The sequence below is a fragment of the Idiotropiscis lumnitzeri genome, chromosome 17 (genome assembly GCF_059441095.1).
Source record: "Idiotropiscis lumnitzeri isolate Australia: NSW breed Sydney's pygmy pipehorse chromosome 17, RoL_Ilum_1.0, whole genome shotgun sequence".
Classification (NCBI taxonomy): domain Eukaryota; kingdom Metazoa; phylum Chordata; class Actinopteri; order Syngnathiformes; family Syngnathidae; genus Idiotropiscis; species Idiotropiscis lumnitzeri.
Window position 1 is genome coordinate 16,964,387 of NC_142407.1, and position 14,179 is coordinate 16,978,565.

Below are 14,179 nucleotides of genomic sequence, written 5' to 3' on the forward strand. Positions count from 1 at the left end.
CTCAAATTGGCAACAACACAGCGAAGCCAGATATGCTGTCAACTTCTGCTGCAGTGCTAGTGTCGCGTCCAGCAGATGGCGCTCTAAGTTAGGCCTGGAAGCGCTGGCGTGCTTTTGTTCCTCTTCCGCCGCCTCCTCCCTTCGTCGCCATGGTGCAGATGATGGAGTCTGAGTGCGAGTACTTCATGTATTTCCCGGCAGTGCCCATCACGGACCTGTCCGACCCTGCCCGCTACCGAACCCTACCGCGCCGGAGCCACCTCTACCTTGGGGAGACGGTCCGCTTCCTGCTGGTGCTGCGCTGCAGGGACGCCGGCAGGGCGACGCCGACAGAGCCAGGCCCCGGTAAGAGCTTGAGATGAGGATGAGGTTGGGGTGGATGCTGCTACTGTTCTATATTGACAGCAATACTCTCTCATGTCGACTCATGGGTCTTGACAGCTAATGCGTGATCATGGTAAAAATTAGAGGTCCAAATAATGGGACTAACTCCGTGCAGAGGCTACAACCGCAATAACTGACAGCATTATCGCACACTGAGCTGAAATGTACGCTAAATATGCAGTTTGAGGCGAAAAGATTCATCGGCAACTCATCGATTATCAAATTATCAATCCATCCATTATTTGAGCTGCTCCTCCTCACTAGCTGGAGCTAGCTTCTTCGGGCAATAGGCGGGGTCACACCCTCAAATGGTTGCCAGCCAATCGCAGGGCACACAAAGGCGAACAACCAACCACTCACAAGCACGCCTGGGGCCAATTTCAAGAGTTCATGTTTTCGCAGTGTGGGAGGACACTCGAGTACCCGCAGAAAAGCCACGCAGGCATGGGGAGAACATGCAAACTCCACACAAAAAGGCCGGAGCCGGAATCGAACCCCGCATCTCTGCGCTGTGAGGTGGACGTTCTCATCCGTCGGACAAACTGCAATTATCAAACGATTGAATCGTAATGCAATTTTGTTTGTGCATTTTCCGCCCTGTCAATTTGAAATTATGTCATGTTTCCAAACAAAGGGATGAAAATCAGAGCAGGCTTTCTTTTATCCGATTAATTGATAAAATAATTGACCGATTGACCATGACTTCAAGTAACTGTTAGTGGCAGCTTTCTATACATGCCCTGCCATTGACCGCACTGCATGTAAAAAACACAACTTGTATTTTTTGGTGGCTAAAAATGGAACAACTTCAAAGATTTTGAGTTTCTAATCGCTAGTGCCACCCGCTGCCGAAAAATGACTTTGGCTGCAGGGTCGAGGCCGGAATTGTAGCGCGATCGCGGCCGAAGTGTGTCAACAATGTACGAGTTCCGGGAACTTCGCGTACGCGCAAACGCGTCTGACAGTCGGCCACATGCCCATTCCAACAGGCGCCGCCGCTTCGGCAGGTTTGGGGAGCGAAACGAGCAGCGCTCGCGCCTGGCGCGAGCTGGCCGGCTCGCTGTGCGCCGTGGCCAGCGTGAGCCCGGGCGAGAGCGGCGGCCGCCGCCGGGCCGGCCAGCACCACCACGACTTCGGCAGCAGCGGGGACGACGAGGGCGCCGACGACGACTACATGGCGGCGGCAGAGGCGGCCATCGCCGCGCTGGGCAGCAGGGTGGACTCGCGATGTCGGACCTTCCGGGACTGCCAGCCGCTGCTTATCCACAACTCGCACGGCTCGGCGGGGCGGGAGTTCCGCAGGGCTCCGGTCCAGGTCAGTGGAAAAAGCGCCACGGAAAGTTCAAAGTGGCGCGACAAACGTCCGAGCGCTCGTTTTTGTGTCTGTCCTCCGCGTCGCGCAGTCTCCTCTGGACGAGCCGATGGTTCTGGCCGATGAGGTGGTCTTCCCGCTCACCGTCTCTTTGGACAAACTCCCCGTCAGCACGCTCAAAGTCAAGGTGGCCCCTCACACGTTGCATTTCGGAAAATAGCTTCTTTGTTGATCCTTGGCCGAATGGCGAATGCGATGGTGACAGGTGATGGTGACGGTGTGGAAGAAGGAGGCGGAGCAAGCGGAGGTGCAGGAGTTGGGCTACCTGAGCGTCCTGCAGCAACGACAGCCGTCGCTCACCTTCAGACACGACCTGAACACCTTCAAAGCGCAAGGTTTGCTCTTCACGCACCGGACTCGCTTCGCTCATTTTGGGACGCTCCAAAAAGGAATGCGTCGGGTATTTTTTTGTTGTTGTTTTTAATGGTCCCGTTTAATGTTTGTCAATGTACCTTTGCGTCCTGGCTGGGATGCGCTCGGAAGGCCTCGCGATGGCGCCATCCGAAGCGGATTCCCGAGCCACCTCCTCTGCTGCTCCTCCTCGCAGCGAGGCTTTGTCAAGGCTATCGGTAGCCTAATGGCACGACGGATCCGAATCAGCCTCGGGCTTTGAAAACAAAAGGCATTAGCGCAACAACGTTAGCTCCTTACTGTTCGTCCAAATGGCGCCTTCATGTTGCCTCCCAAGCGGTCGCGTGCGTTCTCCGACACGGCTTCGGCGTGCGAGTGAGAGCGCGTCGATTTCAGATCGTCCGGGCCGCGCGTCCTCTCCGAGAAGCAGCACGCGAGTATGCGCTCCTCCGAGCCTCCATCAGATCAATCGGCCACGGAGAGGTTGAAGAGGTCATAGGTCGAGATGTCCACGTGCATTTCGGTGCCAATTGATCACCGTTTTTCGTCGTTCTAAGCAATGAAAGTACAACGATTTCCCTTTAGTGACTCCGAGCCAAGGGGGCGTGGCCATATTCCGAAATTAAAAGTAGATGTTGTTCAAGTCGTCACTTATTTCCTAATTTCTCCAAAAATGAAAGGATAAAAAAAGAAGATGATAACTCATTTCAGTTTCCTGATCAAAAATGTCCTCCTTTAAAGTTCCGGATCAGAATGGAAGAAACAGCCCCACCGCTCATCTCGTTGAGCTTCCATGCGCCACGAGACAAGTTTGTGTTCCTCTAACCTGTCCACGCTTGTCTTGACTCAGTGAGCACCACCTTGACCGTCCTGCCGCCTCCGGCCGTCCGCTGTAAGCTGATGAGCGTGTCGGGGCGCCACCTGGCTGCTCTCAAAGGTATAGCACGTCACGCGTCAACACCGCCGTCGGCTCTCACGTGACCTTCTTGTTCTGCTGGCGCTCAGTGCTCAACAAGTGGACGCAGGAGGAGGTGAGCGTGCGGGACGTTCGGATTCTGCCGGACCTCAACGCCTCCTACCTGCCCGTCATGCCCGACGGCTCCGTGCTGCTGGTGGACAACGTTTGGTGCGCTTGTCGCTCAAAATCAATCTGTTGCGCCTTTTGTTTTGCTCAACGGTCACATTTAAGGGTGTGCGACATTTTGCCACCGCAGCCACCACTCGGGCGAGGTGGGCATGGCGTCTTTCTGCAAGGTGGACAGCGCCGCATGCCGCCTTCCCAGCATGCTCGGCGCCTTGGAGGAGCACGACTTCCTGTTCCAGCTGCACCTCAACGACGCGCCGCAGGACGAGTCCAATGAGGTGCGTTTGGGATTCATCCCCCGAGCCGCTCATCCATTCGTCGTCAATGCGGCCTGCGTCCGACCGACTCGCACTTACTTTTCCGCCTCCGAGCTCTTGAGGAAAAGAGCAACGCTAAACTGCACCAAAAGCAGCATGTTTGAGAGACGCGTGGATGACGAGCGTTTGAGTGAAAAAGATTTGACGAGGTGGACGCGACACTGCGCGGCTGCGGCGATGCTAAGCTAAATGGACGTGCTTTTTAGCTTGCAGTCCCCCGGGCGCCCCTCCCAACATGGCCGCCACAAAGCTGCACACGCGAGCCTGCCAGAGCTGGGCACTTGACCCTTTTTTCGCTGGTCTGACCTTCCGGCCTTTTTCCTAAAAATTGTCGGCCCCCGACCGCGTTGAAGCGCCCCCCCCCCCCCCCCCCCCAAAAAAAAAAAGCATCCGTGCGGGAGAGAGCTTTAGTTCAACATCATTTACTTTTCAAATGCGCTTCCCTTATTATGGTCTCTTTTTTTCTTGGACGAGCAGAAAAAGAATCGCAAAGGCTTCCAACCTGCGTTTGCACTTGTGACCTTGTGCTCAGGGGATGGAGGTTCCTCTGGTTGCCGTGCTGCAGTGGTCAACTCCCAAGATGCCGTTCACCAACTGCATCTACACACATTACAGGTATGAGCGTCAAAATCCGTTGGCCGCCTCCAAGATTTCATTCTGCTGTGAGTGCAAACATTTGAATTCTTTCCACCCCTGCTTAGTCCGTCCTTTTTGGTACAACTTGTCGCCCTCCGTCCTCCGCCCCCAAAATGGGCGTCTGTCCGTCAGTCCGGAGCGTTTCATCCCGGGGGACAAAATGCCCATTTCCGCTCTCTTGACAAAGTGCAACGAGCGTTACCGTTTTAAAAATGGAAGGATTGGTGGGAAAAAACAAGTTGTCAAGTGAAGCACATATTGCAGGAAAAAAAACAACCCAAAAAAAGTCTGCGGTGAGGAGGAGCAACGCATTTGTAGCGGCTTACTTCCCAGCGCTGTGCGTCCGCCAGGTTGCCGAGCGTCCGCCTTGACCGGCCGAGGTTCGTGATGACGGCCAGCTGTCCCGGCAGCGTCCGGGTCAAGGAGCACTTCCAGGTCAAATATGTGCTGCTCAACAACCTGCAGGACTTCCTGTCCGTGCGCCTCGTCTGGACTCCCGAGGGTGCGTGCGTTCGCCTTTTGCTTGCATCTTCAAGCGACACGTCCGTCCATCGTGAAATAACTCGAGCCGGGCACTCGACCATTTTTTTTGCCGCGTTCTCGGTACCGTTCCGGCCTGGGCCCTGCGGCCTTATTCGTAAAAATGGCGCAACTTTCTTTCAAAGATGTTACCACGGCATGTTTTAAGAAAAAAAAACAAAAACATTTTCTTTTTCTTGTTGGCCTTGTTTGGAGGTTTAAATTGAGCCACATTCTTCTCTCCTTTTTCATTTCCCTTTGAAACGAGCGTTCCGAACTTCTCACGGCGGCACCATAAACGCACCCCATAACGGTCTCTCATCGACCTTTTTGGACCGTTTCCAGGGCGCGGTCGCAGTGAGGACGCCGCGCAGTCGGCGGCGGTGGTGTGCCACACCCCTCTCAGCAACTTGGGCCACTGTCGCAAAGGCAGCACGCTCACCTTCAACGTGGCCTTCCAGGTCCTCCGACCGGGACTTTATGAGGTACCGCCTGCAGGGGGCGCCGTCACGCTCACCTTCTCTCTGACCGAGCGAGCGCTTTTCAGTGTTCTTCTTTCCTCAGCTGAGTCAGCACATGAAGCTCAAGCTGCAGTTCACGGCGTGCGTCTCCCACCCGCCACCTGACGCCAGGCCGCTTTCTCGTAAGTGCACCTTGCGTCGATGCCACTTAAGAAGACGCAAGTGGGGGGGGGTGTTAAGGCGAGCCAAGGATATGGAGCGTGTGCTTCACACCACGCAATTAGAAAGCTCTTCTTGAATGTGTTCGGGACCCAAAGCTTTCAGTCATTTCTCGACCAGGAGCGGAATTTTCAAATCTATTCGACAGCGAATTGTTGATCTTCTGATCACGTAGGAGCACGCACTTCCCAACCAGATCGATGGGGGGATTCGGACCAAATACAATCTTATGTGCTTCTCTTGCAGCAAAATGAACATTCAAGGACGGCACTAAACCATCATTAAGTTCAAAAATGTCTTTTGAGCTTTTTTTTTTCCCCCACATAAATTTAACTCAGTCAAAATGTTCATCTAGTTCAGGTATTGGTGGAAAAATAATTTGCCACCTGCATGTCATTTCAACCCTGGAAAAAAATGGTCCAGGTTAGGTTGACTCCCGTTGAAGTAAAAGAACCAGCGTGATCGCAACGACCTCATGAATCCTTTCAAGCTGTACAGTGGATCTTTGCGAGGTGAAAGGGGCTCGACCCAAAAAGACATTTGGTAGACGAGGCAGACGTTTGGTGGCTCTTCAAAATAAGTGAGGGGCAAGTTAGTTGAACATTGGGCAGACGTTCTGCTCTTGACCGCTCACCTTCATGTGGATGCGCTCAGGTAAGAACAGCCCGTCCAGCCCGGCCATGCGAGACCTGCTGGACCGCCACCAGGCCAGTTTGGGTCGCTCCCAGTCCTTCTCCCACCAGCAGCCGTCGCGCTCGCACATCATGAGGTGAGACCGCCGCCGCCGCCGTGCCGTCCAGTTCGGCCGCCTTCCATCTCCATTTGAAAAAAAAAAAAAAAAGATGACACTGAAGCCCTGCTCATTATATTTATACGCAACAACGGATGAAAATCAGCGACAGAGATCGCATGAAACAAACCGGTACTTGAAAGTCTCCCATAGTGCCGATTCACACGCTCCTTTTTTGCACGCCCCTCCAAATAAAAGTCAAGCTGGCCACTCGGAGTTAACGTTTCATGTAAAACCAGAGCTGGGCAGTCCGAACGGTCCGGCCGGACGCCCATTTTTGTAGGTCGGGAGCAGGGCGGGGAGAGAATTTTTTAAAAAAAAGGGTCGTTTTTAGTCCGGCCCCCGAATCGGCCCTCGTGCGCGTGTCGAACCGACTCGTCGACCGAACACGTCAAAAGCGCCACGAGCAACTGTGCGTCCTGACTTGCACTGGGCACGTTTGTGGAGAAGAAGAAAATGAAGACCATAATAAGGTAAGCGCATTTGACTGGTAAACAAGACAACGAATGATGTTTCAATAAAGCTCTGCCGTTAGCATCCCTCCCTCCCACGCCGGCGTCGCGCGCGGACGCCTTTTTTATATTTGGGGTCGAGGGCCGAAAAATTTGTAGGAATAATGCCGGAGGGCCCAGGTCGGAAGGCTGCCCAGATCCCGGCTGGATGGCGGGGGACTGTCCGTCAAAAAAGGGTCAAGTGCCCAGCTCTGTGTAAAAACAGACACAAAACGACGGCGATCTTAAGGCTAGCTGAGCGCTTCCCGGCACAACGAGGTGCTACGCTGAAGGAAAGCAACTCGAATTTGGCTGTGAGAACGCGATGCTGCAAATGATGAGCCTTCATGTAGTCGAAGATGACATTTATGTGGCTGTCGCTGACTGCATACGCATGCGCGGCTCAGGACGGGCAGCGCCATGGAGCGGCGTGCCATCACACCCCCGGTGGGCTCTCCGGTGGGCCGGCCGCTCTACTTGCCGCCGCAGGACAAAAGCCTTCTGTCGCTGGACAAGATTGCCAAGCGGGAGTGTAAAGTTCTGGTGGTGGACCCGGGACGTGGGCAGAACTTCTAGGAGGACATCGGGGAGAACGTTGACGATGCCTTCGAGGTCATCTCAAAGGACACATGGCAACAAGACGATGTCAAGGAGGACATTGAGAGGCGCTCCCAAATTTGCCCGTCCCGTTTTGCGCCGTGTGCAATCAACTCTCCCGGGCATGCATTCTTCATTCTTTGCAAAGAACAACTTTTTAGATGTACTGACTGTGTTACATGGCCCCCTGGTGGCCAAAGCGTGGTGCTGCAACAACCAGAACGACGACCCGATTTTTTTTTTCTTTTTTGTCAACGTATTGTTTTGGGGCCATCTTGTGGCATCTTGGTGCCAAGGAACTACGTTGGAATGAATTGAGTTTGTGCGTTGCCGCCATCTCGTGGCATCTCTTGGCAATTTTCAACCTTTTTCAGGCGCGTCAATTCCATGCTGATGGTTGCAATTTGTGGCTGGGCTCTGTTTCTAAACTTGCAAAAAGTAGCAAAACAACGGTCATCATCGTTCTAATTCTAATGAATCTTATTAATCTTGATATTCCCAAAGTGGAAGTGTTTGCAGTGTTATCGGTGTAAATAATAATAAACTTAACACACATCACATGACACAAAGACGTTAAAGTTTGTGATGAGTATTGATTTCAATTATCTCGTGTTCTAAAATAAATGGATCTAAAAGTGGCTGCAACACACCTGATTCCAATGAGCAGCATCCTTCTCAGGCTTCTTGGGAGCTTGCGGATGAGCTGCTCATTTGAATCAGGTGTGTTGCAGCCGGGAGAGATTGAAAGCATGCAGGAAAGCGGCCCTCCACGACTGGAGTTTGACATCTATGACGTGGCTGCTCCGGCATCAACCTGTGGTGTTAATAGCCAAACACGGAAAATAGGGTTTACCCAGCAATTCACAAACAAACCCAAATGTGTTTTGCAAACTTTTGTTCACAAACTTTTGTTTTGCACGTAAGAAATGTACCTGCCAAACAAAATATATCATGCTTGGCAAACAAATACGGCATGCTTTACACATACAAAGAAACATTTCTTCAATTACAAAAACATCCTTTACAACACAAAATGGGATTTTCATATGAAAGCTCCACCTACCTCCCTCAATTCTTTCCACATTTGACACACGTGCGCAGATGAAACCAGCAGGCGCCCTCGCCTCGCTGGCCTTCCAACTTCTTTAATGTATAAATATAAAAAGGTCGCACGTCGTTGCTAGAGCGCCAAGGTTTCATAGTGTAGCGGTTATCACGTCTGCTTTACACGCAGAAGGTCCTGGGTTCGAGCCCCAGTGGAACCAGTCTTAATTTTTGTCCTGTTTTTTAAAATGCACGATCAAAACGACTTTTACTTAAGCTAGCAAAATAACCAAGCTAATCGTTACCGAGCAAGCGTATATATTGCATCAACATTGTATTCCTTATTAAAAGCCAAGATGCAAAATCTTTTCTAACTCTTTGAATTGGATTTATCTTGGGTCTTGTTTGCTGTCGCTATTTTGTTTTAAATGGCCTCTGAACCAAAATGGAGATGCCGGGGATTGAACCCGGGACCTCATACATGCGAAGCATGCGCTCTACCACTGAGCTACATCCCCACGTCACATGGTGGTGGAAATGCTGTAAAGATAAAGATAAATAAGTGAAAAGCCAGTCGCTTCTATTTCGACATGCTACGGTTACATCCCGTTTTTTTTTTAGACATTTTTTTTCCTTTTTCAAACAGCCTGTTTAGCATTTACAGCAACATGCTGCTCGAAAATCACAAAAAAACGGAAGAAAATACTTTAATCGACTGAAGGGTTTTTACTTAACCAAGTAAGTGATGGGTCTGACAAAAGTGAGCTCGCTGACACGTGGGGTGATTTTCTTTTGAATTCTTGCGTGGGACACTTCCGCCGACGGCAACTTGCTGGCTCGCTCGGAAGTGAAGTGTGTCCCATAGTGATGACGTATTTGGGGAGGTGACGATGCAATGAACACATCCGGGCTTCATGTTCCACGAGCCTCTCCCGCCATAAAATAAACCAGTTTATGTTCTTTATAATGACACATAACGATTAAAGAGTGTAAATTCCGAAGACACTGTCGATCCACATAATTTTCATGACTAAGTTGTAAACAACATAAACTTCTTAAATGCTTCACATTAACTAAGAAATTGCACTCAGCATTTAGTTCACAACCAAACCGGTTTGTTTAAATCATTTTTATTGTTTTTCAAAGTGGAATGGAAGTGATGTATTTACAAAAGTTGTGCGAGAGACAGAAAGTTTAGCGTTGCGATGAGCATGTCACATGACCAATGTCATGAATGATGTCATATGACCAATTTGTCATGACCCATGTTGCGTGACATGTCTCATGACCCTGTTGCATGACCAAGCCGACGACGTTCACTTCAGCGTCACGCTCGTCCTTTGGGCTGGGTGCTGTCCGGCGCGGGCGCGGGCAGGATCCAGCGGCAGCATTCCGACAAGCGCATGTTCTTGTCCACCGCGCAGCTGGTGCAGTAGACGATGCCCAGCGCCAACATGACCACCAGGAACACGCACAGCGGTACCAACAGCGCCACCAGCAGCCAGCTCTTGTCATGTTTGCCGTTGTTGCGGCCGCGTTCGTCTTGACCTTTGTGACCTCCAGCTTCAAAACGGACTCCCTCGCCGTCGCCGTCGCCCCGCCCCGTCTCGGGTGGCCCCTCTGTCTGGTACCGCCTGGACGAGGGGCCGTCCCATCGGGCTTTGGGGGCGTCCGTCACCCAGGTGACGTCGAAGTTGGGCCGAGCGCTGCGCGTGCCGTCGCGGTCCCAGTCCGGTCCGTGGGCCGGGTCGGTGGGCTCCGGGGTCAGAGTGGAGTATTCTTCGTCGGTGGACATCGGCCGGCAACTTAGCCCGTCAGCTTGCAGCTCGAAGCCGTCGTCGCAGTAACACTGGTAGCTGCCCAAGTAGTTGAGACACTGCTGCCGGCAGGGCGACGCTCCCGCGCACTCGTTCACATCCTGGCACGTACCGTTGGCCGACAGCTGGTAACCGTGGCGACAGCCGCAGGTGAAGGAGCCCTCGGTGTTCCGGCAGGCGCCCTCGCAGCCGCCTTCGTCCTCGCACTCGTCCACGTCCACGCACTCGCCCTCGTCGTCGGGCCGGTAGCCGGCATGGCACGCGCAGTGGAAGGTTCCGGGCACGTTGAGGCACGCCTGCGGGCACGGCCGCTGCCGGCACTCATCCACGTCAGCGCACAGCCGCCCGTCGGGGCCCATTTGGTATCCCGGAGGACACGTGCAGCGGACCCCCCGAGATGTCTCCACGCAGTCGTACTCACAGCCCATGGCCACGCACGCCGCTTTGACCCGCGGCGCCTCGCCGGGCTCGGCAGCGGCGCCGTCGGAAGAGGAAAGTTCCGGAGGGTCTGTGGGTTCCGAGGGGTCCGGCCGACAGCTGTAGGCGTCCTCGGCAAGCGTGTATCCTTCCGAGCAGTAGCAGTAGTAGTGCGAGTCACTGTTCTGGCAGTGTTGCTGGCACCCGTGGTCGCCGCCGCCGCACCGGTCCTGGTTGGGCGGTGCCGCGTGCGCCCCGCAGAGCGGCACGTCCCGCGACCAGCCCACCGACCCGTCGTCTCGCTCCATGCACAGCACCGTCTGCTCGCCGGCTCCGATGGCCTCCGAGGGCTCGGCCGGACACGTGAGGGTGGCGACCGAGCCCAACGGCACGTGGCTCAGAACCCGGCTGGTCAGCTGGAAGGGTGTGGAGTACGCGGCGGGTCCCGGCCCCTCGTCCTCCAGGGGCGGGCACATGCCCCTGGAGGGGTACTGGCACACGAAGCCGTCCAGCGCCAGCCCGCACGAGCCGTCCAACCACTTGAAGTTGTCTGCGTCGTCGTCGGTGACGGGGCGAGCACCGTCTGCCGTGTTCACCGTCATGGCCACGCAGCGCGGCGCTGCGCACGCACCTGCCGCCTCCTCGCGCAGCCAGTTGGTGAACTGACCCTCCTGGTCACCTGCAGGGGGGCGGGGTCACAAACAGCGCAAGGTCACGCCACACGCAACTACGCACACATTCATTTCAGCAAGTCGACCTCGTTCAACCAATCCAGTCGATCTGGTCCACCTTTTGTTTTCGACGTCTTCCTTCTCCAACGCCCCGGATGCCATTTTAAACAATCGATTGACTCTACTACACTAATTTGGGAAAGAGAACACAATGATTCGCAAATGGTCTTAAACCTCGATTTATTGTCTTGAAAACACTTCAAAGACAATATGTCGCCTGTTCAAAGTGATCTTGATCGTTTTGAGCAAATTTTCATCGACGTGGAATATGAGTGCGTCAGCTTCAGCTGTCCAACGTTCATCGTCTGTCGCGCTTCAAACCCATTTTCAATGGGAGACGGCTCTGGACCGCAGCCCGGCCCGTCTCCCGCTCGCACTCTTTGTTGTGACACGTGCACAACGTGCTCGGTGCCCTGCCACCTAATCTAGTCTATTCTACTACTCTGTTCTAGGACGCTTTTGTCGCCAATCCTAATTCGTTTTCTCAAATGGTGTTCAATTGTGGTCGTCGGGCAGTTTGTGATTGCGGCCGCTAGAGGTCACCAGAATGCAGCAAATGAGTGTTGTGAACTTGTATCGCCTTTTCTGCTCCATTCTTTTCGCATTTTGTGGAGACATTTTCCAATGCATTTACATTTTAAAAGTCCGCATATATTTTCTGCATTTGTTTTGCCTTTTCTTTGAAAAGAGAAATGTATTAGTAAGATATATAAAATACGCATACATTTCATTTTATGATGGAAATCATTCGATAGATTATTTTCTTAATGATCGATTAAACGATTCCGCAGAAAGATTTTAAATGTAATAATTAAATCCTTGTTTTTATTTGTTTTTAAAATATTGATAAATTGAACAATTTCACGCATATATTTCATAATGTTCTTTTTTATTAAAGAATTACTGATGAACAAAAAGAACTTATTTTTCATTTTATTAAATTGTCTCATGCAAAGAACAAAACATATTCCTGAAAGCATGCAATTTCACGTATTTTTCCTTTTTCATTTCATTTCGTATTTGTCAAGTCAAGTTAATTGGTCGATATTTTAAAAACGGGAATACAAATGAATTTGAATTTTTTTTCTTTTTTTTTGTCCACCGAGGATGCAGCCAAGGAAGCCAAAGGCGACCTTGCACGTGCCACCCGACCGGACTCGAGCCGGCCACACCCGACTTACCGGTGACCCAGACGAATCCCCGCAGCGGGCGCGCAGCGGAGCACTGGCGCGGTGCTCGGTGCAGGCCGATCCAGAGGCGCAGACGCAGGCGGGCGCCTCGCGGCCCGGCGCCTGCCAGCAGCCGGTGGACGGCGTCGGCGGCATGGCGGTCGTGCAGCGTGGCCAGCGTGCCGCCGCGCTCGCGGCAGGCGCGCCCCGCCTCCCTGAAGGTTCTCCGCTGCGTGAAGACGGCCACGCATCCGCGCGGGTGGCACAGAGCGTCTTTTTCCTGCAACTCGGCGGCGGCCTGCGCCAGGCACAGCAACAGCAGCCAGGCCGCGCGCGCCGCCGGCGCAGTGGAGTGCCGCGCGAGAACGCGCCTTCCAAACGCACGCATAGCAAAGGATGCCGAGCAGCAACTGCGGTCCGTGAAGAAAAAGTTGCCAAAAGAAAAAAATAATGATCAAAAAATAAAGAAAAAGAAGATCGTTCTTCAAAGTATCCGAGCCGAGTCGGGGGCAGTCTCCGGCTGGTACCGGGACCGGAAGCGGAACGTCACCGCAGCCAAATGGAATGTTAAGGACGCCTGTTTGCACTTTTCCAAATCAGGTGAAGATTTCACGCGTGTTGTCTCTGCCGAGTTCACCCGCGACTGAGGAAGAGGCTGGAGGGCTGGAAGTTGGGGGGGGGGGGGCTTGGGAGTTCGAATGGGGGAGGAGAAAGTGGTGGGGAGTGACGAGGGGCTTCTTTTGCGACGTCGAGGAAAAAAATGTTTTTTGGAAGAAGTGCAATAAAGCCTGGAGGGCCTTCACTTAGCGTGTGCATGCCAGGGGGTGGGGAGTAGAGTGGGATATAAAAAACATGTGATCCCCCCCCCCAAAAAAAAAAATCCCTCACACAAACACACACATCAGAGTGGAGAGTGTTTACGACCGACAGAGTCGCAAGTGTGCAACCATATGAGCGTGTAGTCGTGTGCGCGTGTGTGCGTGTCCATCCCCGTGAGTTGTCAGTTTGCGCGTGTGTGCAGGTTCGTGTGTGTGGTTTTGCACGAGTGTCTGAATCTTTGTGTTTTTGGTGTGCATGCAAGACAGTGTGTGCATGCACGTGCGCGTATCTATGGGTTTGCGTGCATGAGTGTATATGCGTGTTCGTGTATTTATGAGTGTTTTTGGTTGTGACTACCCGTGTGCATGTACAGTCTGTGTTGAGTGCACGTGCGTGTCGTATGCGTGTGTGTGTGTGCGCGCGCGCGTGCGTTTAGGCAAAGGGGGGGGGCGTTGAGTAGGACAGAAGCAGCAGCCCAAGGGCAAAAAGAAAGAACGAAGAAAACCTGCGACTCCTGAAGAGCCTTGTGGTCTTCAGTCCCCCCCCCCCCCCCTCGTCTTGGTCGTCGCGCGCGCTTCCCACGCTGGCCTCGTCATCACCTTCCGCCCAACAAACATCCAGTCGCGTTGAGTCGCATCACGTCGCGTCACGACGCGTCGCCGTCTGTTTTGAGCATCAACGGGGCTGCTGGTTCTGGCCCCGCCCTCTCAGATATTCCAGCGGCTCTCTGCGACAAGCATTGCGCTGTGGCCCCGCCCACAGGAAGTTCCTCAAGGTACGTGTGGGGCGTTTTGAGGTTGGGGGTGATCTTTTCCGCAGGCAGGCGCGCTTATGGTCATCATCTTTGTCTTCGTTTGGTCCACCATCAAGTTGCAGCATGAGAGTGACAAGGACACGTGACACACCTGCTCGCCAATCACACCGTGACCTTTGGACCCCGAGTCACATGACACCAAGGAGT

At 53.2% G+C, this 14,179-nt stretch overlaps 2 protein-coding genes and 2 non-coding genes across 4 annotated transcripts; 2 read left to right on the forward strand and 2 right to left on the reverse strand.

Moving 5' to 3' along the window:
* Positions 1–118: 118 nt before the first annotated feature.
* LOC148320655 (trafficking protein particle complex subunit 14-like) lies at positions 119–7,345 on the forward strand. Its single transcript, XM_088280124.1, has 13 exons — positions 119–345; positions 1,374–1,699; positions 1,788–1,883; positions 1,962–2,091; positions 2,958–3,044; positions 3,113–3,233; positions 3,322–3,469; positions 4,041–4,123; positions 4,495–4,646; positions 5,009–5,148; positions 5,228–5,306; positions 5,998–6,112; positions 7,032–7,345. Exons 1-13 carry the CDS (start codon positions 150–152, stop codon positions 7,198–7,200), a joined length of 1,842 nt encoding a protein of 613 aa, XP_088136250.1. The 5' UTR covers positions 119–149; the 3' UTR covers positions 7,201–7,345.
* A 1,068-nt stretch (positions 7,346–8,413) lies between these two features.
* On the forward strand, positions 8,414–8,486 carry trnav-uac (transfer RNA valine (anticodon UAC)). The gene has a single exon. It is a non-coding gene; the product is annotated as a tRNA-Val (tRNA).
* A 225-nt stretch (positions 8,487–8,711) lies between these two features.
* trnaa-cgc (transfer RNA alanine (anticodon CGC)) lies at positions 8,712–8,783 on the reverse strand. Its single transcript has one exon. It is a non-coding gene; the product is annotated as a tRNA-Ala (tRNA).
* A 614-nt stretch (positions 8,784–9,397) lies between these two features.
* LOC148320658 (complement component C1q receptor-like) lies at positions 9,398–13,046 on the reverse strand. Its single transcript, XM_088279863.1, has 2 exons — positions 12,412–13,046; positions 9,398–11,178 (listed from the first exon to the last, which is right to left on the reverse strand). The coding sequence occupies exons 1-2, from the start codon at positions 12,785–12,787 to the stop codon at positions 9,593–9,595; spliced, it is 1,962 nt and encodes a 653-aa protein (XP_088135989.1). The 5' UTR covers positions 12,788–13,046; the 3' UTR covers positions 9,398–9,592.
* Positions 13,047–14,179: the final 1,133 nt, after the last annotated feature.